The following is a 25,410-nucleotide window of genomic DNA, read 5'->3' as shown; positions in this document are numbered from 1 at the left end:
TAATTGGTCATTTTCATGTCGGACAAATTTTGAGTACTTGTCTAACTTCTCCCTACACTGAGACTTTTTGACTGTTGATCACGCATTGCCTTGCAGAAAAATTGTGGAGCATGTTGATTTGATGACATCTGCTGAACAGATGGCAGAATATGTGAAAACTTTCAGGTAAGCTGGTCATATATCGGTCTTTTGATTACGGAATTGTTTTAGTTCCTGCATATTCAGATAATTCAGAATTGATATTTTGGTGATGCTCATTTTATTAAGGGATAGAATTCTAAACAAATCACAAGTAGCACATATCTTTCAGGGATTATTGAATTATGAATGTTTGTTTTTACAAGGGATTCCTTCTGGCCCGGAGGTGTTCTTACAGAGCCGCGTCCCCCACGTTCCCTCCACACCAAGATGAGGACTCGGGTAGCGTGTAAAGCTAAGATGCTTGGTAGTGCTCCAGGTAAATACTGTTGACTTGACAGGAATTACTAGGGACCCTTTCACGTATACGGTACAACTTTTTCAACCGGCTGAACCTGAAAAGAAAACATCAGGCCCAGATCTAAGTTCTTAACTAAGGTTGACCTCAGGGAGACTCAGCACATGCATATATTGAGGGGTCAAGACATGCCTGACCGAAACTAAAATGCTATGTTAGCAAACAAATCAAAGCTAACAAATGAGTATTGCACCGTTATTTACATTTCTGTTAGCCCAGCAAATATGGAGGTGGAAGGAAACAAGACAAACATCATAGTACATGTAAAATGTATATTTTGCTTCCTTGCAAATTATTTTGAAGTCCAAATGTCAAACGTCAAGCTCAGCTATATGGGCAGATTGCTTCTTGATGATTATGGGGGATATATTGCCACAAGACGGGGCCCTTACTGACCTGCCATTGTTCTAGTTTCACCTGCATTGACCAAACTTGCTAAAGTTTTAATGTATCTTGGGAAGTAGGAGTGTCGAATTCTAAATTCGGGTCTCTTGCCCCAATATATAAATCGATATGGCCCTTTCTTAATTTTTTATACCAGAGTTTTTCTATTGACTAATAAGGGGAGACATATGTTTTTGTTCACAAATTCAAAATTCTAGTTTTTCACCCTTTTTCATCTTTATCGCTCTCAATAAAGAGCAAGGGTGAATCAATCATTACAGCAAACAGTAGTAAGCGATATCATCAACACATTTATCAAATGTGAAGGGCGAAATTTGTATTGGGCGAAAGTGGGTTTCATTGGCATAGGGTGAACATTTCCTGGTATACTGTAAATCTTAATGCATAAGTACTTTACGGTATGAGAAAAAACAACTTCTTTTCCTCAACCGTGTTGTCACAACCTCAATGTTACACTGGAGGATGATATCAATTTTCACGACATTGCTCACTCATTGTGCCATATTTTCATCATGTGTCTGGCACTATTTCCAACATATGGAACAACAATTTTTCTTGTGAAATAGCCTGATATTTTGTGGGTTTTCACAATTCAAATAAATTTGTTCACCTGCTTATATATCAAGATCTATTGACGTCATAGGTCTCCCTAACCTTGCCATGTTAATACCTTTCATATTATATCTAATCTATATCTGATTTGCCGGATGAAGATGACAAAGTACATACCGTACTAGTCATCGAAACATCACATATAGACACTTTCTGGTTGTGCTACATGAAACTTTTCACATTCTTTTGTATTATAGATGAGATGCGGACGCTGATGGGTACAGAAACAATCAAACTGGGAGTGACACGGATATTTGACATGTTTCAGTACAAGGGTCTCAACAAGAGACTCGTGTATGTCTGTTTGGAGGGAGTGGTACAGACCCTTTTCCCAGAAAACAAGTTTGTAGAACTTTTCGAAAAGCTACATTCCCGGTCTAACAGGAAGTTCACCAAAAATTTTGCCGACAAGTCAGAGACTGATCCTGTGTTACGAAAACGTCCAGTGCGACGGTGATTTGTCCGCAGGGAGTCACCTGCATACCAGAAATAGGCTGTGATACATTCCAACATTTTTTATCCCAAGTATTGAATAATATATATATCATCGATAATGAAATGTGATTTTGTGTTAATGTGCGGTTTTAAATGTACTGTTATATAGTTTATAGTTAATGTGATATTGTCACCTCCAAATGTCCATGTTCGCTGGGATCAAACTTTCAGCGAAGGTGAGAACATTTGGATGGAGGTAGTGATCTAATTGTTGATTTTTAGTTGAATGAATTTATAATTTATACAGTTCAATTGAAAGCAGTCTCATTAATTGTCATAAAATGTTTGCCACCGTGTAGAAGGTACAGAAATATAACACACTGATCTTAAAATTTAACATACTGTATAGTGGGATATTTTAGCCCATTCAAACTTTCGTCCTTCTTCGGTAAAATCCTAATTAGACTAGTTTTAATTTCGCCCTTCATATTTAATATGATGTATATTGTGTTGTTTACCAATGTTCACTGTAATGATCGATTCACTCTCATTCCAGAGGGTAAAAAGGGAGAATATGGCGAAAATTAAACAGCAGCAAAAATGTTCAAGTATGCAGTATACTATCATTGTATCTGTACATGTTACAGAATGTAAATTTATAAAAAAAAGTTTTAAAAGATTTGTATTGACCTTTTACTTGAATGGACAGTGCTTTCTTATATTTTGATCATATTGTTTTAAGTGATATGATGAAATGCCCAATTAAGAAAAAAGCTATGTGTATATGGTATATGTTTATGTCAACCTATTAGATAAAACATTTCCAGTTATGTTTACTGGCTTTTCATGATTTCAGCATTAACATATCTTTTGATATAGGTTAGCTTGTTGAAAAAGCAATGGGTTTATTGGTGAAGTTTAAATCTCGGTTATATTCAAATGTGTTATTCTAGGGGAAAAAATGCAAATTTTAGAAATAAAATTTTAATTAACATGGATTATAATATAGTACTATACTTGCAGTTTTATCTTTGCTGTTGTAATTGGCAAGCCATGCATTGGTTTTGTATCCAGTTACCTGTCGTCTGTTTTAAAATTTCAGTATAAAATTGCCTGTTAAAGTCAGAACTCATTCAATACTCTTTCAGTGATTTTGTTCAAGGTGGTATTACAAGATGACAGTTAGTAAACATTTAAAGCACAAAAGAAAATACATTTTCAAGAAAAAACATTTTTTGTTTCACTTTAAATCCATTAGAAGTGGGCTGTCCACTTGAAATTTAACAAATGTCATAAAATACATAAATACAGTTCACTATATATTCCAATGTCTTTCCAGTCTTCATCTCACAGCAGTTTATCTCTGTGTTTATAGACTGTCTAGTAGTAGTAGTAGTAGTAGTAGTAGTTTCACCTGAATAATTTAATAAACTTTATTTAATTTTACAACAATTATGAAACAAGTTTATCAACTTACATTCACTCTTGTCGGCCCGGATGGAAGTGCACAGAGGGTCTTAATGTGGGGGGAAATCAGAGTACCTGGAGAAAATGCACATGGTCGGGCAGGTGTTCCCATACCATTCACGCCCGACCAGGGAATCAAACCTAAGCTTTCTTGGTGAAAGGCGAATGCGCTATCCACTGCGCCACATGACCACCCTTTATTTTACCTGAAAATGTACATCAAAATCATAAAAGTTCACTAATAATTTTTCATCTGAATTATAACAGAGTAATAGGATAGGCACTAGAGAATGAACTTCTAACGGGAATTAATGGAACTATCGAATGATCCGTGTACAACATGTTGATTTAAAATCATGCAATACTGTGTTGATCACAAGTTTTGTTAATTTGATTTTGAAATATCACCTGTGTAATACTGACTTGTAATGTCGGCTAACGATAGCATTCACCGCCACGCATGGTCACCTGAGAGCTCTGCTTGACTGTTCATTATATCTCTTAAACTCTATCTGAATGTTGCTGAGTGGGATTTGAATGTGGGAATTATTTTGCATAATGTTTTACTTGAAGTTAAATGTCGTATATGTTGGTTATTATGTGTTATTGTAGGGTTTTACTCTGTAGATCAGAGATATCTGTGATTGTCTATGTCATTGCTTTCTTTACCATTACTGAGTTTATTTACTGAGTTGTGCAATAGTCTTATATATCTGCTGTATAATTCGATATAAAAACGCTTTACTGAATACAATGAAATCTTTAACTTTTCTTTGCATTTTTGTAAGTATTCTCAGAAGGGTGAATAGAAATATTGATTTTAACGTCACATTCCATTTTGTTCAGCAAGGTGTTTATTTCTTAATTTATCAATTCAGCATCAGATATAAATATGTAAAAACAGCTAGAGTAATACAGGTACTTAAATTTCATTTCTAAAACAAAATATCTGTAGTCCCATTGTCATGAGACTTCAGAAACGGACTCCAGCATTAACCACTTTAAGGCCATTTTTAAAGTAATTGCTTTATTATTTACATAATAACTTAACATTTACAGTGGAAATGGTATTTTTTTATGGGAATTAATCTATTTTTTGTGTAATAAATCTATAAAGGAAAAAATGCTTGAATTTTAGGAGTTTAGTTGTATTTTTATGGAAATCATTTTATTTTTGGAAGTTCTAATTTTAAGTTTGATTCAGAAACATATATATACAAACCACATGTAGAGTACAAAAGAATTTCCAATGCTTTTCATTGATTGGTGACAATAATCCATTGTCAATGTCTCACCAATTTAGTTGATTATTTGTCTAATCCTTGTGATCCTTTTCATTCTATTTGAAAGAGAAAGTTTCAATCTGGACCAGTGATGAAACTTAAAGTCTGTATATGGTAAGGGCTGTTCCAGAATGAACTGTATGGGAGGAGTTGGAGGTACTTCTTTACAGACACAACCCACCAATATAAATCTTATAAAAATGATTTATATAAGGAATAATAGGCAGACCTGGTTTTAACCCCACCACCCATACTATATATTGATACAGCTGCCTTCCACCTCCCCCATATGAGAAATAATTGAAAGCCCTTACTGAAAAGTCAGGGATAAAAATACACATGTGTAGAAATATACTCGCCACCTTGTTGCAAGCCTTTTATTTAAATTTCTTTTTAAGTTTCACTTGCTGTCTCTTACAATTGAAAAATCTGGTGTCCGCCCCGCCCTCTTCAGTATTCTGATGCTGTGATCAGGAACCTTAATAGTCAGTGTTTAATAGTGTGAACATATGTGTTGAACTAGGAAAACTTATAAGTATATAGGACTCCTGTCTCATGGGTTCCCAGGATACATGTATAATTATTAGATATGATTATATCTTACTTCGTGTATAATGTTCTGTCCAAGACTAGAATATCTTTTCTCTTTTGCTCAATACCAGATTTGTATTAGCATTACATAATTATTTTTGTTGTTGATTTATAAATTATCAAATACGGTATATTTACCTAAAATAGTGGAATCTAAACTAATAGTCATTAGAATTTTAAAGTTGTTTACTATAGTTATCTATTATTCAAAAACATTGGTATTCTAGAAGGTTTTGCAGCAAAATGTTGTGCACAGACTATCCAACTAGTTTCTGGTAAACCTATGTTAGATCATTTGATTTAGTAAATTACAGTCGGTAGATGATAGAAATAGAAATCGTTATATTGTTAGCACATTTGCTAATAACTTATTATAACAATGGTATTGCTTTAGAACCCAACTAATTACTCAAACTCAGATTAATAAGAAAAGTTCTTATGAGTTTAATTTTTCCTCTCTAACATCAAAGTGTAAAAATGTCACCATTTTTGAGTTGCCATCACAATATATTTTCAAATACTTCTTATAATGTCAAAAGCAATACAGTACAATACAATGTGATTATAAAATTAGCATCAGTACTTCAAGCTATACAGACTTTTGCCTGTAGCCAAGTTCTATTTAGTGTTTGAATTTTTCATCATGGAATAATCATGTGCTAAAATGTACTGATCATGTGACACTGTTTGTCACTTTTGTTTCTCATTGTATTCAATATTCTTCACAAGGATATATATGCACTGTATTTGAATCTTGCTTTTTTGCTTTTTTGTCTATCATTTCATCGGAATAAATGTTCCCTTGCAAGACAAGAAATTTTATTTCTTAAATGGTGATTTGATAATAAATATTCACATTCCATAGAAATATCTTTCTTTTAATCAAACATGAATATTTTGTATGAAATAGCCATTTTAGAGTCTAAAATTTTCTGTCTAGTTTTTCAACCATCTTTAGTATCAGTGAAATGTTTGTGTGTCTCATCAAATTCTATGATTCTTGATTGATTCTTTATATAAATTGAATCGTTCCATCATATCTGACTGTCACTGGGACCAATAGATAATAGATTCTGTCCTCTGTTAATATTCTTACAATGATTTAAGCTCCCCATCCCCTTTCACCTTAAACTTACATAGGGCATCAGAATTCAAATTACCCCACCCCCTTACCTTAAACTTACATTGGGCAACATAATTCAAATTACCCCACCCCCTTTCACCTTGAACTACCCCACCCCCTTCTAGCCTAAATTTACATAGAGCAACATAATCCAAATTTATCTGTGTACACTTGTAAGATCTCTAGATATGTCTGACAAATTGTGATGAAATGATGATCTATTAATATTTCTAGGTATTTTACACTACAAGATACTGAAATTATTTATCATCTTTGTGTACCAGTGAAGTTTATTTACCAAACATAAAACTGGATAGTAGATAGAATTTGAAAAAGGTGATAGCAATGAAATATCTTTTTTAAGACAGATATAACTGCTACTGTATACCAGGAAATTTCTGTCAGTTTAATTTTCGCCTTATTCGCCCTCAGTAATACGGGCAAATTTTTCACGACAATGAAAAGAAATACACAGCATACTATATACACAGCATACTATATATAATTATAACATGCGAGAGGCAAATTTAACATTGCACGAAAACTGATTCTACTAGTGGAGGGCAAAAATTTGGCTGAACGAGACGGAACTTTCTGGGTACGCTGTATATGACTTCTCTGTCTGCCCCTGTAAAGGTACTTAGACCATCATTTTATGTAAATATATGCATTTTTAATTTATTTCAGTCAGCTTTTACTTGAATATGTCTGTATAAAGTATGTTCGTTAAAAAAATCTTTTGTCATATCTGTCTATATTTCTGATACATAGGCGATACATAGACATACTTTGGTCATGTAAGAAATTAGTTTACCTTTCTATGTTTTTTCTAATTTACTTTTTCAGGAATTTAAATTTGAGCCTGGAGTGATACATTCTTGTGAATTTATTGTTCATTTTAAAGTGCTGAATGATTGTTTAAGTGACAGAATACAGTAAATGTTATTTTAGTGTGTAAGATTGAATATTTAACATACGTTTTCAAGAACAGTGTTAATTTACCTGCTTTAAAAGTCAGAATATTGAAAAGTAAATACTTTTATTGTTAGGTTATATTAGTTGTGATCGCTTCTTATGAAATTTTCTTTCCAACTTTTTGTTGTTGTTTTTAACTGGTTCTGAAATCTCAGAATGTTGCCGTGAGCATTTTCTTGTGCATAGCAAGAAGTTGAAGAACATTGTGAAACATTTTTTTTAAATAACTGGATATTAAAATGGGTTTAAATATTTTAGAATTTTAAAAACAATAATGGAACGTTTAAATCCCATCAACACGTAAGTTTTATATGAAGAAATGATTTGAAATGTCTATACAATTTAGATTCTATACAATTTAGAATTACAAAATATATCAAGCATGCCATTCAAATTATGAGTAAAATAGAAGAAAAATATGAAACAGTTACATTTTATTTTTGAATGATATGTAACCCCTCTATTTGCACAGAATTAATATTTACACAGCTCTACTGTTTTTCATTACTGATTTTTAGTACATGTATGTAATACTTTTAGATGATACAATTTTTCCAAATAATCCAGACATTTTGCTTCTCTTGCATTAGGCAAAATTACGACAACATCTGATTCACTGGAACAGAATTTGGACAAGTTCATTTTAAAGGAACTTTTTTTACAGTTTGTTATTTGAGAAAAAAGTACACTTCAGATACAAAAACGCTGAAATTACTGATGTTCTCAAATGTTAAATTGAGTGCTGTATAGTAGGGTGCCCTCCCTTTAATTTAATTTTACTGTGTAGATGATCTTTGCTCATTCTTTTACATTATTCGTACAAGGTATGTCATTCAGCATATTTTCCATGACATACTTTGAAGACACATACTTCTATAGAAACAGTTTCTTTTAACTCATTCACCCTGAAAATTCATAATGAACTATTCCAACCTTTGAAATGGAAGAGTTCACATAAGTCTTCAAGGGTGACATTGGATGGGTGTTTGGAGAAATACTCAAACTTGTCAGTCCACTGTAGTCTACTCGCTGTAATAATGTTATATTATGTACCTTTCTACATACTCCATTGACAATGAAGATATTTTGAATGTGTTCAGGTTCTATTCTTCATCTTTCTCTGTAATCCGTTATGGTCTTTTGTGATAGCAACTGACATCATTTCATTGTCTCACTGACGGTGAAGTCAAAACAGGGAAGAAAAAGATAAAAATGTCAAAGAATAGTGTTGTATTCGTTTTTATTTTCGCCAAAAGTGTTTATTACTGAAATAGGGAACCTTTCGCAGAGTCAGACATTTTCTCAGTACTATACACTGGTACACAGATGATTCCATCAAATTTTTGAGAGAGAAAAAAAATATACAAAAACACTGATTGTGGCATACTGAATATGTCGACAGAAATAATGTATGCTGATATAAAAAAACAATAGAAATCATTTTTAGCTCACCTGGCACGAAGTGCAAAGTGAGCTTATGCCGTGGCGCGGCGTCCGTCGTCTGTCCGTCGTCCGTCCGTCGCCCGTCCGTCCGTCGTCCGGTGTCAATATTTTACTTTAATGACTTCTTCTTAATAACCGAAAGGCCTAGGGTGTCGATATTTGGCCAGAAGCAAACTGGGATGAAGGGCTACAAAGTTTGTTAAAATTAATGACCTTGACCCATTTTCAAGGTCACAGGGGTCAGATATGTTAAAAACTTTAAACATCTTCTTCCCGATAACTAAACTTTCCAGGGAGACGATATTTGGCCAGTAGCATGCTTGGGTGAAGGGCTACCCAGTTTGTTCAAATAAATGACCTTCAATTATATTCAAGGTCACAGGGGTCAATTGTCTTAAAAAAAACTTTAAACAACTTCTTCTAAATAACCAAAATGCCCAGGGTGATGATATTTGGCCCGTAGTATGCTGAGATAAAGGGCTACAAAGTTTGTTCAAATGAATGACCTTCACCTATATTCAAGGTCACAGGGGTCAAATATGTTAAAAACTTTAAACAACTTCTTCTGAATAACCTAAATGCCCAGGGTGATCATATTTGGCCAGTAACATGCTGAGATAAAGGGCAACAAAGTTTGTTCAAACAATGACCTTGAATCATATTCAAGGTCACAGGGGTCAAATATGTTAAAAACTTTAAACAACTTCTTCTGAATAACCAAAATGCCCAGGGTAATGATATTTGGCCAGTAGCATGCTGAGATAAATGGCTACAGAGTTTGTTCAAATAAATGACCTTCACCCATATTGAAGGTTACAGGGGTCAAATATGTTAAAAACTTTAAACAACTTCTTCTGAATAACCAAAATGCACAGGGTGACGATATTTGGCCAGTAGCATGCTGGGCTATCAAGTCTGTTCGAATGAATGACCTTCACTTATAGTCAACGTCACAGGGGTCAAATATGTCAAAAACATTAAACAACTTCTGAATAACCAATATGCACAGGGTGATGATATTTGGCCAGTAGCATGCTGAGATAAATGGCTACAGAGTTTGTTCACATAAATGACCTTCACCCATATTGAAGGTTACAGGGGTTAAATATGTTAAAAACTTTAAACAACTTCTTCAGAATAACCAAAATGCACAGGGTGATGATATTTGGCCAGTAGCATGCTGGGCTATCAAGTTTGTTCGAATGAATGACCTTCACTTATAGTCAAGGTCACAGGGGTCAAATATGTCAAAAACATTAAACAACTTCTGAATAACCAAAATGCACAGGGTGATGATATTTGGCCATTAGCATGCTGGGGTAAAGGGCTATCAAGTTTGTTTTGAATGACCTTCACCTATATTCGAGGTCACAGGGGTCAAATATGTGAAAAACATTAAATAACTTCTGATGAATAACCAAAATGCACATGGTGATGATATTTGGCCATTAGAATGATGAGATGAAGGACTACAAAGTTTATTTAAATGTATGAACTTGAATCTTATTCAAGGTCACAAGGAGCAAATATGTTCAAAATATTTAAACAACTTGTTCTGAATAACCAAAAGGCTCAGGATGTTGATATTTAATCAGATCAAAGACTACTATGTTTGTTTAAGTGAATGACTTTGACTTATATTCAAGGTCACAGGGGTCAAATTTGTTTAAAATCTTTAAACGACCTCTTCTGAATAACCATGGGTCCCAGGATGTTGATACATTGCAAGTTGCATACTGAGATGAAAGGCTATACAATTTGTTTAACATAATCACTTTGTTCGACTTTCAAAGTAACAGGGGTGAAATGTTTTAAAATCTTTTCACAGGTTCTTTTGAATGACTTTAATCATAAATACTGATATTTTGCCTGTAGCTTTATTTTATATCACTTTTAAGGTTGCAAGTGTGAGATTTATACTAGGTGAGCAATGCAGGCCCATTGGGCCTCTTGTATTATCTCACCTGCCTGAAGGCACCTTTAAAACAACTTCTTCTCATTAACCAAACAGCCTTGGATGATGATATTTGGCCAGTAACATCCTGGAATCAAGGGCTACCAAGTTTGTTCAAATGAATGACCTCCATCCATTTTCAAGGTCACAGAGGTCAAATACGTTAAAATCTTTGAACGACTTCTTATGAAGAACCAAGAGGCCTAGGGTGATGATATTTGGCCTTTAGCATGCTGGGATGAAGGGCTACCAAGTTTGTTCAAACAAATGACCTTCACCCATTTTCAAGGTCACAGGGGTCAAATATGGTAAAATCTTTGAACGACTTCTTATGAAGAACCAAGAGGCCTAGGGTGATGATATTTGGCCAGTAACATCCCGGAATCAAGGGCTACCAAGTTTGTTCAAACAAATGACCTTCACCCATTTTCAAGGTCACAGGGGTCAAACATGTTAAAAACCTTTCAACAACGTCTTCTTAGTAACTAAAAGGCCTAGGGTTATGATATTTTGCCAGTTAGATGCTGGGATGGAGGGCTACCAAGTTGGTTCAAACAAATGACCTTCGCTCATATCCAAGGTCACAGGGGTCAAATATGGTAAAATCTTTGAACGACTTCTTCTGAATAACAAAGAGGCCTAGGGTGATGATATTTGGCCTTTAGCATGCTGGGATGAAGGGCTACCAAGTTTGTTCAAACAAATGACCTTCACCCATTTTCAAGGTCACATGGTCAAATATGTTTAAAACCTTTAAAACTACTTCTCAATAACCAAGAGGCTGAGGATTATAATATTTGGCCTGTAGCATGCTGGGATGAAGCGCTACCAAATTTGTTAAAATGAATGACCTTGACAATTATTCAAGGTCACAATGGTCAAATATGTTTAAAACCTTTAAACAACATCTTTTCAATAACCAAAAGTCCTAGGATGATGCTGTTTGGCCAGTAGCATGCTAGGATGAAGGACTTTATTCAAACGAATGACCCCGACATATATTAAAGGTCAAAGGGGTCAAATATGTTTGAAACCTTTATAAACGACCTCTTCTCAATAAGCAAAAGGCTAAGGTTGATGATATTTGGCCATTAACATGCTGGGATTAAGGACTACCAGGTTTTCCAAATGAATGATCTTCGCCCATATGCAAGGTCACAGTGGTCAATATATGTTTAAATCTTTAAATGACTTGTTCTGTATAACCAAAAGGTCCAGGGTAATGATATTTTGCCAGAAGCATGCTTGGTTTGACGACTATAAACCTTATGTCCTTGTTCGACATTCAAGGTCACAGGCGTCATATGTTTAAACCTTTAATAGGTTCTTATGAGTCAAACACTGATATTCTTCATGAAGCTGTATTTTAGTCCACTTTAAAGATTATTTGTGAGATTAATACCAGGTGAGCGATTCAGGCCCATTGGGCCTCTTGTTATAAAATGTCTCAACGTCATGCACTTTACCCTCTGGATAATGATCCCGAGTTAGATAATGGATAGATCTTAAAATTTGTACATTCATTTATCTGCCAGGGAGCTTCTGATTTCCCCTGATTCCGAGATTGATTGGTTCTCCTACCAGGGCCCTCCCCTGGATCGCTCCTAATAGATTCATTCAAAACAAGGGCTAGCTCGTGCCTGCCAGTCAAAACCATACTTACATGGTTCAAATATGTTAACAAGAGGCCCAATGGGCCTGCATCTCTCACCTGGTATTAATCTCACAATTGTAATCTTAAAAGTGGACTAAAATACAGCTACAGGCAGAATATCAGTGTTTGATTCATAAGAACCTATTAAAATATTTAAATGTATGACGCCTGTGACATTGAATGTCAAAAAAGGACATTAGGTTGAAAGTGGGTCATGGTCATTCGCTTTAACAAACTTGGTAGTCCTTCATCCCAGCATGCTACAGGCCCAATTTCAGTACCCTGGTTGTTTTGGTTAATGAGAAGAAGTTGTTTGAAGATTTAAGACATCCGACCCCAGTGACCTTGAAAGTTGGTCAAGGTCATTCATTTGAACAAACTTAGTAGCCTTTCATCTCAGCATGCTACAGTCCCAATATCAGTACCCTGGGCCTGTTGGTTATTGAGGAGAAGTCGTTTGAAGATTTTACGACATTTGACCGCTGTGACCTTGAAAAATGGTCAAGGTCATTCATTTGAACAAACTTGGTAGTCCTTCATCCCAGCATGCTACAGGCCCAATATCAGTACCCTGTGCGTTTTGGTTATCGAGAAGAAGTCGTTTGAAGATTTAAAGACATTTGACCCCTGTCACCTTGAAAGTTGGGCAAGGTCCTTCATCCAAGCATGCTACAGACCCAATAACAGTACCCTGGGCCTTTTGGTTATTGAGAAGACGTCGTTTGAAGATTTAAAGACATTTGACCCCTGTGAATTTGAAAGTTGGTCAAGGTCATTCATTTGAACATCTTGGTAGTCCATCATCTCAGCATGCTACAGGCCCAATAACAGTACCCTGGGCCTTTTGGTTATTGAGAAGACGTCGTTTGAAGATTTAAAGACATTTGACCCCTGTGAATTTGAAAGTTGGTCAAGGTCATTCATTTGAACAAACTTGGTAGTCTTTCATCTCAGCATGCTACAGGCCCAATATCAGTACCCTGGGCGTTTTGGTTATTGAGAAGAACTTGTTTGAAGATTTTAAGACATTTGACCCCTGTCACCTTGAAAAGCGGTCAAAGTGATTCATTTGAACAAACTTGGTAGCCTTTCATCCCAGCATGCTACATGCCCAATATCAGTACCTTGGGCCTTTTGGTTATTGAGAAGAAGTCGTTTGAAGATTTTATGACATCTGACCCCAGTGACCTTGAAAGTGGGTCACGGTCATTCATTTGAACAAACTTGGTAGCCCTTGATTCCAGCATGTTACTGGCCAAATATCATCATCCTGGTCCTTTTAGTTATTGAGAAGAAGTTGTTTGAAGTAAAAAGTTGACGCCAGACAGCCGGACGACGCACCATTGCATAAGCTCACTTGCCCTTCAGGCAGGTGAGTTAAAAACACTATAGGCCTCGGATTCTTCTTCAGAAGTTGTTTGAGAGTTTTAACATATTTGGACACTAACCTGGAATATGAGCTAAGGTCATTCTTATGCAAAAATATTTAAGAATGAGAAACACAATATTTCACACACAGTATGTTTTATTTAGCAAATTTTGTCTTTTAAGACAAATAGTTTGCCTATAATGTAGTACAGAAATTCAAAGAGTATAGCAATCAATACCCAATGGTAAATGGTATCCCCTGTACACACAAGGATACCTCTGAATCAATTAATACATTGTTCCAGAATTACAAGATGGCTTAGAATTGAATCTTTTCTAAAAGTACTGCATCAGTACAAGAAAACAAGTCAAAATGATGGAAATAAAGCAAAACAAAAATCAAAATGATTTCACATATACATGTATAAGTGGTTTCATACCATTTTTTAACACTCAAAAACCTATATGATTACATTCAATATGCAATAACGATGATTTTTTTTTAAATCTGATGAGTACAAAGCCTTCCAAGACTAAAAAAGGTTTTTCCTAAACTTCAACATCTATCAGAGACACAGAATCATTTTGTTTATGTACATCTCTGGACCAACTTGGTAATCAATCAAGAAAAACATGAGATGAATTATCTGCCCTTGATTGCATACACGATCTAATCACATCACAGTATAAGATACATGATCCTGTTCCTCACATACACTTTATCACATTGAATGTATGATTTACGAGTATCATGCTTCGATCTGGATTTGGAACGATACCAGTATTTAAACTAAAAGTAATTCAACTAGCACTTGTTTTTCAGGGTGTTATCTAGGTGGTCACATACAAGCATAAGACATTCTGCATGAGGGAAATTTTTGCTTCAATTAATTTTATGATACAAAACAGGAACCATGTGTAAATTAAAGCCTGAATGAGGGAAATTTCAACTTCAATTATTTACATGATTGTATGTATATATAAAATGCCCTGCATGAATTTCATTGTGTTGTACCGTATTTATCGAGCAATAAGCCCATGCCTGGTAATAAGCCCACCAATATATATTGCTGTTTGGAAGAAATGCCAACAAAAGCTTTTTCTTTGTCCTGTAATAAGTCCACCCACTACTTTCAGTCAGAGAATATGTGTTGGGGCCCCTGCCCTTATTACAGGATAAATACAGTACATGTATATATAACAAATTTTGTGCGAGACCCGACAATTTTCTCTGTAGAAAGCAATCCTACTAGAGCCTTACAATATATGTTCATTACAGACAGGTATATATTAAGGCAGACATATATACCATTAGTTATATTGTATACTGGGAATTTTTGCCCAGTCGAATAGTCACTAGTGTAAATTTCACTCTTCACGGGTAATTACTATATAGGGTAAACCATGTACTAATATTAGCTGTCATAATGAATTTGTCCTTATTGCGGAACTGAAAATTGCGGAAATTAAACCGCATCAAAATTTCCCCAGTAAACAGTGATCTGATATCTTCATGCATAAATAACTAAGTATACAGCAACACTTATGCATTGCAAGCAAAGTCGCAAGAACATTTGTTGCAGGTCATATAAATTTTGAAGCAGACATTATCAGATCCAAATAACCCTGTTATATTATTACATTACCGCATGACAAATGATGGCATACAAAAGAAAAAACCATGATCGTCTATCAAAATAAACAATACTATAAGGAAATAAATTAAAGACAAACACAAATGATCCACATGTTCCCTCTCTAATTGATACACATCCACTTATCAATTCACTATCAAAAATCCTTGCGTACAAGTCCACGAAATACCAACCAACCACAATCCAGAACCCAACAGAAGGAACCTAAATCAAAACCAAAAGGTATCGCAAAGACAAACCATGCCTGCTCATGACACAAATATCTAAAACTACTTTTGTGAAAATGTGTCGAGTGATTATGATTTCTTTAATATCTAAACTACAATACACTAACATTTTAATGAGTTTTCTTGATGACGTATAAATTGTAGAAACTAAACAAAGTCAAAAGTCTCAATAAAATGGAAATTGTTATCAATTTTTTTTATACAATAGGTCTTGTTTTGGCAAATCGTAAAATGAAATGTTGTAGGGGAAACTCTCATACCATGGTTCATCTCGCATTTCTGCGAACAAAATTTCATTAATATAATTGATAAATCATACGTATTCTATTTTACAGAGATAGTACAATAACAGTATAATTCATTGATTTTTCTGTTTTAATCAATCAAAACTCAGGGTAATAATTTTTACAGATTTTTTTAACTTGAGGCCCCCAAATGTGGGAAAATATGACCAGGGGAAACTATAATGAGAGGGAAACACAACATTTTATTTTAAAGTCATGTGATCAACATGATCCAATCAAATCTGCTGTTACATATAGATGAGGCATAATAATACAGCTAGTGGATCATGTTTGTGTCATATACAAAGTCTCATTCTATAACACACTGAATTGCATTTGAAGCTTTTCTTCAAATCCGACCAAAGTTACCTGTTACACATTACATTATGAAACATACGCAAATTCACTTTCTTTCACAGTTTTACTTTCCAAACTAATTCATAAAAACAAGCTTTTGCAGTCAGCTTGTAGATGTGACCATGATTCTGGTAATATTTTACATAGCAGTTCACGTTTACCTTAAAATCAAGGATATAACTTGATTCTACAATTTTTTTCTATAACTCATTATTAGTAACAAATATCAAAACTACATCTACATTAGGAATTCTACAAAAAAGCAACAAACCCAAAGTATAAAATCAATACCTTCAGATTTCATTAAAATATGCAACTACTCAAAGAAAGCAAATGAGAGTTATCATTTACAGCATTCATTCAATACAAAATCTAACAAACAAATTTGTGTCTCTTCATCCAGCGCAGTGAAGTACTGAAACCTGTGCATGTCTTAGTTGAACATTTTGCCACTACACATCTAGGCCTGCTCCAGAGAGCTCTACTGCACAAGTCTCCAGATAGTGTCCAACATATAAACCAATCAGAACATACACACTTTCTACTCATCATTGATCATGACTTTAATGACCATTTCTACATCATTTGGAAAGATGTTTTCAGAACCTGTTGAGAGTATGTCAACTACAGAGACCTCTCAATATTACCTGTATGTCAAACACACTAACCTGTTGAGATTATGTCAACTACACTGACCTCTCAAAATTACCTGTATGTCAACTACACCAATCTCTAAAGAGTATGTCAACTACACTGACCTCTCAATATTACCTGTATGTCAACTACACCAATCTCTAAAGATTATGTTTACTACACTGACCTCTCAATATTACCTGTATGTCAACTACACCAATCTCTAAAGATTATGTCAACTACACCAATCTCTAAATATTATGTTGACCCTGTTAACCTATTCAGACCTTCAGACCTTGTCAACAACACCTAACTCTCTGAAGATTTTGACAAAGATGTGTTATAGGCAAATACATGTCTTTTACAGACATTTGTTCTTTTCCATTTGTTTTTCACATAAGAACATCTACTCAAAATTACAGGAGAGTATTAATCAAAACCCTGATAAAAAACAGAATCCATGTTATCAAGCTCAATTTAAAAGTTGATACCAAAAAATAAATCTTGAAAAATGAAATCGTAACACATGTTCTGGAATCCAAAATGGACAAAATTACTTGATATCCAATTCCATGTTGAATGCTCTACTGCAAACAGGGACATTTTTGCCCAGTCAAACTTTCGCCGTTCGCCGGTAAAATCCATTTTCGCCCAATATTAAAATTGCCATTCAAATTTAATGACTATGTTAATTATTTTGTTTACAAATGTTCCCTGTAATGATAAGTTCCCCTTCACTATGAGAGGGCAAACAAGGCGAAAATTAAACTGCAGCGAAATATCCCAGTTTTCAGTATATCAATAATGAAAACAGTACTGACATGCATGAATAAGCAGAGAAAGCTCAAACTGGATCACAGGTACAAATCATTAACAGTTACAACAATCAATTTACATTACCTCGCTTCACTAGAAATGATAATCACATCTGGTTTTTCTACTACTATGACTACATTGCTGTGATTAGTGAGGTTCCATCTGTGAAATACCTGCAGATAATCTCACTTATGTTTTTGGCACCTCTGGAACAATTTGTAGCATAACCGAAGGCGCTGTACATGCCATCGTGTGGATGATACAAGTTAGACTAGTTTCATTCTTTGATATACATCGAACAGAACTGTGCAGTAGCTTATTACTCTTTCACCCCTGAAATTTCATAATGAACTATTCCAACCTTTGAATTGGAAGAGTTCAAATGTGCTTCAGGGGTGAAAGAGTTAATGGCAACATCTGAGTCAGGTGTCAAGCCTCTGTAGTCTTCAAAGGACAGCTATCAACCTTGCTACTGGTTAGTTTGTTCTTTTACTCGAGATCTAGACCAGTCGGATAGCTAGCACCGGGCCTTCCATTTTGCCATTACATGCTCCAGGAGTGCAGAGCACATCAGTGAGTGATGTAGCCCCTAGAGTAACAAGGACACTACTCTGACAACATTGTCACAACTAACGAGGTTCCAGTCCATTAAGAGACTATGTGTACTAGTAAATTATGACATCATTTCCATGGCATGTATAAATTCATCACACTTATTGCAACAGTACAAACCTCCACACACTTTGTAATTAAGAAAGCAGCCTCAATGTCTGACCTGATGTCACAATATAACAAAATCTATGGATCGTAGACCATGGTGTATGAATGCTGACAAGTACCTTGCCTTAAAATCTGTACACTTTGTGTAGTAGTGATGATGTGCAATAAGCCACACTTATTCACATTTTCTCTCAAACACTGTTACTATCCTTTCAAAGGCAAATAATATTATATTCTAACATCAAATATGCTTGGACTATGGAAAAATGTTCTTTAGAGTAATAGGGTATTTGATATCAATTCTGGAAACAGTCATAGGACAAAAATGACTGAATGACAAGAATTGTTCAGACACTTATTTTCTAGGTATTTTTTAAATATAAGTTTATGAAATTCCTTATGCACTATTCAAGAAATATCCTCTTCAACCCATTCACCGCTAAAGTCACATTTGAACCTTACCAAATCATAGGCTAGGCAAGTCCAGTTTAAATATGCAGGGGTGAATGAGTTAATAGACCTCATACCAAACTCTAGTGTCTGGAATGTGTTATGGACACAATCAAAACCATTCCATTATGGTATCACAGAACACTTAGTGTTATTCTCTTCTGCATTAAGATTAGAGAGTAGAAAATTTCAACTTTATGCTACAGTTCATTTTCATATATGTCGAAATTATCTGTAGCTCTACACAGACTGAACAAAATCAGCCAAGTCATGTATCTAAACATTTGGGAATTATAAGCAACTTTGTTCTCCTTTTACTGAAATAGAAAAAAGCGTTTCACAAAATCGAGCTTATCCTTAATTACACTGAATCAGTTTTTTAAAATCTCACTATTTCAAAAAGAATAATGGCATCACCTATATCAAAGCCAGAAGCTGACCATGCTACAGTGGTTTAGTGTAAGGAATGCCAGTTTTGTACATATTCACTAAATAAACGTACCAGTATGTAGGTACCATTTAATGCAGCTAGGTTGTCTAACACAATCAAGATTTTTTGCCTTGCTCTCATTGATAACAAACATGGAAAAATGAATGAACTCCCGACATATTGGACATGAATAGCCTTGCTGGCCTGGCCCTTCCTAATAATATCCAAAAGTTAAGTTAATACATGTATTCCCTCTCACGTATTAACAATAAATATCAGTTATGTTTTTTTGTAATCAAGATCACCCGTTCTTTTGACAGTCTTCTTTCAACTCGGTAAAGCACAATCAAATAAAAATCCCTTCCAATACATATACACAAGCATATATAATGTATATATAGAGGAATTTTATGACAATGTGTGGTTTTTCCAGTAACCACCCAACCACAATTCTGGTGAAGTTTTTTCAATATTGTTTGGTGTTTGTTCTACACAACCAACACACGTTTTTCGTTGACCTCAAACAGTGCACGCCATAAATCATAGGATCCAAGGTTAAGATTGACATCCCTTCGTACAGCATTAAGATAGTGGTATATTGTAGCATGCTTAGCTCTGTATAGTCAGGTAACAACACATCTCCTAATGCTGAGAAGGACTGTTCGACAGACTCAAGGATTTTCTTGGTTTTTGTCCAATGGAAGTTGTCCCTTAGGTTTTTCATCAGTGTAGCACTAAACCAACCTACAAAAAGAGGAGTTTACAGTGTATTCACATAGTACACATTTTAATTAAATGAAAACCAATCTCATGGTAGAAATACCAAAATAAATTAATTTGTAAAAATTTGGAGTAAAACTCCTCTACTTTTCTAAACTAATATTGGTATTTTTTTTCATAATATAATCTGATATAAACTCAGCCTTGTCCCCTCAATCTCTGGCACACAGACTCGTCTCCACAACCTCTATCACACAGCCTTGTCCCCTCAACCCTTGCCACACAGCCTTGTCCCCACAACCCCTGTCACACAGCCTTGTCCCCACATCCCCTGTCACACAGCCTTGTCCCCACAACCCCTGTCACACAGCCCCTGTTACACAGCCTTGTCTCCACAGCCCCTGTCACACAGCCTTGACTTTTACCTGTTCTGGATTCATCTGGGCACACTTCCAGTTGTACAGGTAATACTGTAGGTTTCCATCACCGATGCCAAACTTAAGCCTTTCCAGAAATTCTTTATTGTCCATCAAATCTAAGGCGTTAAATACATCAAATCCCATCTACAACAGGAAACATTTTTTGTTCATTTTTAAAGGCAATTGACAATGCAGTAATCTAACATTCAATCAAAGTACAGTATAACGACGTTTATCAAAGTATAACAAGAAACAGCTGTCATCGTTTTATATTTTAACTACAATGTGTTTGTTGAAAAAAGTTTTCAGGTCTGCTTGCATGTTTAAATCTTGAGTTTTCTATTTGTTGTACTAATATGCCATTGTCACTATGAACACCATAAAATATATAACTCCTAAAATACTGAATAATGCTGGAGAAACATACACTCCTTGCAACAATAAGTGCGTCCTGCATCAGTTCCATCCAGGGCGTCTTTGTGCTGACATTGTAGAAGGAGTAGGCCGCCTTCAAGTACTTGTGGGTTGGGTGGTGCATCACAGTCGACGGTAGCGTGTAGAAGCTGACAAAGTCAGTCACTATTCCATCCCTCTGTAAATGTTAATTTAACATGTACTTAATTATCATTAAGAATACATTCACTATAAACATATAAATAACAAACCTGCATTTAAAATAAACTCAATTCAATTTACATTATGAAATTATTATCAACGCTTCAATTTACATTATGAAATTTAAATCAATGCTATAATACATGAAGCTAGAAAATGTCTGTAAGATATGAATGCCTCCTTGCCTCTGTGGGTCAGTAAGCTAATGACAATGAATCTTTTGACAAAATGACAATGATTGACCTATAAATAGCAAATGACCTTGGCATTGACCTTGGGGCCCTAAAATACAAACTCCTTATGGTATTCTCATGTATAACTTCACCTTTGTATCAACTTTGACGCTATCAAATGGCGTCAGTAGAGCTGTGTCAATGAATTGAAACAGGAAGTGACATGTTAGGAAATACCACTCTCTACTGCACTCATTTGAACAGTTTAAGATGCAGCAATAAACTTGTATACTATGTGTAAACTCACCTCCACTACATAGCTATCAATGATTCCCGGCCTGGGTATAAACCAGTGCTTGAACTCCTCCATAGAAAATACTGGTGCTAAATCTAGTCCCTGCAAATACTGCAAACAAAACACAATTCATTGCCATTAAAGTAAAACTTTTTATCAAATGAACACTATTCAGGGGTGTACAAATTCATATTTAGAATACTAGCGAGCAGGCAGATTTTGTAAAATTCTACTAGTGCACCTTTAACTCATTCACCTCTGAAGACACATTTGAACTCTTCCAATTCAAAGGTTAGAATAGTTCATTATGATATTTCAGGGGTGAATGAGTTAAAGTTCATGGTAAATATTGACAATTTCACCAGCCCCCTACCAGAATACTTCAAATATCTCTGTTTAGGATCGCTGAAACTTATCAGAGAGATATCATATCATACAAAAACTTTCATCATCATCATCATCATCATCATCATCATCATCATCATCATCATCATCATCATCATCTTTAACTGAACCATTTTGACATGAATAATGATATTGTTTATTTGCTAAAATTAGTACAAAGTAAAATACTCACAGTAGATAACAAAGCATGTACGTCTTGGATATCTGCTGGGGTAAACTTCCTAAATCCGGGTGTTTTGGGGGTCTGTTCACGAGTAAAACACACTTAAGTATAATGAAGAACTTCATAAAATTTTCAAAACTCATCGAGAAAACAAATCTTGATATCACGCAAACAACCTTTCAATATTTACTACAAACTTGATTATTTTTACCAAGAACAACACCAAGGACAGATTTATGTAAATCAAATTTAACCTTCCCGTAATTGGCGATTGCATTTAAAACGAAATCTTACATTTATGGTGAAAATATAACTTAACAAAAATTAAATAAGACATGATCTTCTTTATAAACAATAAAAAAAAAAAAATAATACTTCACGAAGTTATCATTCTATTTTAGGATATCATTTTGAGCAGAGAATATATCCCCAGGTTTATGGATTGTGAAGTTGATGTCTGCTTCATAAGGGATCATGTTACAGATATAGTAAAACCCTATTTATTCGGTCTTCAATTGTTTAATTTGCGAAGCCCAGAATTATCTAGATGTTAACTGTTTATGATGCTTTTATACTTACATCTGGGAGTTTGTACAATTTGAGTGTCCGCTGCATAGTCATGTTCCTACTTAGGTGTGAAAACTTCACTTCAATTAATTTCCTAGGATTTAAAGATCTGTGCCAATATCTGGAACAAACAAACATCTTAATTCTGAATCGATTTCTTGCTACATGTCAGACTGCTGTAAAATTTATATTTTGAAACTACAAAATGTCTGTAAGATCTGAATAATCCCTTCACCCTGTGATTGACCTATAAATAGCAACAGTAACCTCAGCATTACCTTTGAACCCTAAAATACAGACTCCTTTTCCTACTCCTTGCATAAACTTTGATAAAAAAAACTGTTATCTCATTCATCCCTGAAATTTCATAATGAACTATTCCAACCTTTGAATTGGAAGAGTTCAAATGTGTCTTCAGGGGTGAATGAGTTAAGAAATGAAGTCCTTAGAGTCATGACAATGAATCACAATGGGACTGGACAGGACACGATGGACAAGGATAACATTGTATGCCCTCAACCCCCATAAAATGGCCAGGGCATAAAACACTGACTTCACATTTTCCAGGATATTTCACAGTTAAAGGATAATGGGTGAAGGTCATTCATTTAAATAAAGTTGGTAGCCCTTCATCCCAGCATGTAACTGGCCAAATATTAACACCCTGGACCTCTAGGTTATTCAGAAGTTGTTGTTTTAAAGCTTTTAAGCATATTTGACCCTTGTGACCTTGAATATAAGGCAAGGTCATTCATTTAAACAAACTTGGTAGCACTTTATCCCAGCATTTTATTGGCCAAATATCATCACCCTAGGCTTCTTGGTTATTCAGAAGTTGTTTCAAGGTTTTAAACAAATTTGACCCCTGTGACCTTGAATATAAGCCAAGGTTCTTCATTTGAATTAACTTGGTAGCCCTTTATCCAAGCATGTTACTGACCAAATATCACTACCCTAGGCCTATTGGTTATTCAAAAGAAATTGTTTAAAGGTTTTAAACATATTTGACCCCTGTGACCTTGAATACAAGTCAAGGTCATTCATTTGAACAAACTTGGTAGCCCTTCAACCCAGCAAGCTTCTGGCCAAATATCATCACCCTATGCCTCTTGGTTTATCAGAAGAAGTCGTTAAACGATTTTAACATATTTGACCCCTGTGACCTTGAAAATGGATGAAGGTCATTTATTTGAACAAACTTAGCAGCCCTTTATCCCAGCATGCTTCTTGCCAAATATCATCATCCTAGGCCTCTTGGTTACTAAGAAGAAGTTGTTTAAAGTAAAAAGCTGACGACGGACCACTGTATAAATGTGTGTACCTGGTTTCCCTACTGACCCCCAATTTTTGTGACTACCCTGAAGGTTTTTATTGGCATTTAGTAATAAGCAATGTGCAAGTCAGAACTCCTTCTTTATATAAGCATAGTTAAAAAAAATTCAAACAAAACAAAATACAAAATTTGCCAACCTACTGCCCCAATTTTTTTCCATGCAAAAATGGGAATCGCCAATTTATTTGTTGTCCTAAGCAAAAACCTTACCTACAACAGGCCACCGGTTTTGGTAGGACCACTCCTGCAGTATACACTGCCTGGAAAAGTCCCTTCATGTGGACACGACGAGTTATCTCCCTAATCAGAACTGGAGCCACCCGCTTTGATCGAAGTCGCTTGTGGACACACAAGAAATTTATTTCTACCATTTGTTTTGATCTGAAAGAAAATCAAATAAGCAGGGTTGATTAAAATGCACAATAAAAGAAAAAGAATTTATGAAACTAATACTGTAGGCATCAACTTATTCACTACAACAACCAAAACTGACAAGACATGCATTTCTCAATTAGTTCTTTTTATAACAGCTTTAAGGGCCAGATGAGCTAAAATTTTATCAGGAAATCAGTAAATCATTTGCATATTTTGGAAATTGAGATTTAATAGAATTTTACATTCAAAATGCTGGGTCAGATGTAACTAGTCTCTTAGCATATCCAACACAATCCTTCCATAGTATCATTATCACAACCTAGGTCATAGGTCGTCTCAAAGTATGTAAACACAAATCATTATCCGTTGTTATCTGGCCTTTGCAACCATCCAATATCTTTCTCAACTCCCTAGGGAGCATACTGCCGGGACTGCCATTTAGGCACTCAAAGCTAGCATTCAACAATTCCAGCACTGCCCAACCACATACTTATTTACAGCTATGTAGACTAGAACAAGCGGAGTACAGTATCTTGTTCAAAGATACAACAGAGTGCTGTGATGTGACTCGAACCCGCAACCCTTCGGTAACGAGCCCCGCATCCTACCACTAGACTATCCTGCCTCCTAGAAACAAGACAAGAGATCCCAGAGGGATCTTGGCGCCCACCTTTGTACCATCTTCATTAGTTCTTTGTCAGTTCGATCTTTTCTCTTCTTTCCTCTAATCTGTTTGATCGAGTCATGTTAACAGTAAATGCACCTTGAGGTAACTTTTGATCTAAACTTATTACTGATGTGTATGAAAGCCAACCTTCAAAGTGAGTTTGTCATTTCACATATTTACTAGTACAGTACATGATGTGAAAGAAATAGAATCGATCATTGCAATATGAGAAAGATCTGTTTAGTTCTTCTTTTAATCCATTTTGTTTTTATGATCAGTCTCAAAATATAACATACACAA

General features: G+C 35.1%; 2 protein-coding genes across 5 annotated transcripts in view; one reads left to right on the top strand and one right to left on the bottom strand.

The window, feature by feature from the left end:
* LOC110457078 (sorting nexin-13-like) overlaps nucleotides 1–8,610 on the top strand; it is a 37,330-nt gene extending 28,720 nt beyond the window's left edge. For all 3 annotated transcript variants that reach the window (XM_021508173.1, XM_021508174.1, XM_021508175.1), the window contains 3 exons: nucleotides 97–165; nucleotides 345–457; nucleotides 1,711–8,610. In XM_021508173.1, the coding sequence (XP_021363848.1) occupies nucleotides 97–165; nucleotides 345–457; nucleotides 1,711–1,970 (442 nt within the window). In that variant the 3' untranslated portion in view covers nucleotides 1,971–8,610. The remainder of the gene's footprint in view (nucleotides 1–96; nucleotides 166–344; nucleotides 458–1,710) is intronic.
* A 5,335-nt stretch (nucleotides 8,611–13,945) lies between these two features.
* Nucleotides 13,946–25,410, bottom strand: part of LOC110457073 (glycylpeptide N-tetradecanoyltransferase 1-like) — a 17,558-nt gene continuing 6,093 nt past the window's right edge. The window contains exons 7-14 of one of the 2 annotated variants that reach the window (XR_002463661.1): nucleotides 24,279–24,449; nucleotides 22,748–22,856; nucleotides 22,178–22,249; nucleotides 21,613–21,711; nucleotides 20,945–21,109; nucleotides 20,524–20,661; nucleotides 17,088–20,122; nucleotides 13,946–17,025 (exon numbers count right to left, since the gene is read on the bottom strand). Coding sequence is in view for 1 of the 2 variants with exons in the window: in XM_021508168.1 (XP_021363843.1) it covers nucleotides 20,102–20,122; nucleotides 20,524–20,661; nucleotides 20,945–21,109; nucleotides 21,613–21,711; nucleotides 22,178–22,249; nucleotides 22,748–22,856; nucleotides 24,279–24,449 (775 nt within the window). In the remaining variant the exon portion in view is untranslated. Of the gene's footprint in view, nucleotides 20,123–20,523; nucleotides 20,662–20,944; nucleotides 21,110–21,612; nucleotides 21,712–22,177; nucleotides 22,250–22,747; nucleotides 22,857–24,278; nucleotides 24,450–25,410 lie in introns of both variants that reach the window. The other variant, XM_021508168.1, reaches the window with a different exon arrangement.

Source organism: Mizuhopecten yessoensis, unplaced genomic scaffold, assembly GCF_002113885.1.
Source record: "Mizuhopecten yessoensis strain PY_sf001 unplaced genomic scaffold, ASM211388v2 scaffold9023, whole genome shotgun sequence".
NCBI classification, from domain to species: Eukaryota; Metazoa; Mollusca; class Bivalvia; order Pectinida; family Pectinidae; genus Mizuhopecten; species Mizuhopecten yessoensis.
This window is presented reverse-complemented; position numbering and strand designations above follow the sequence as displayed.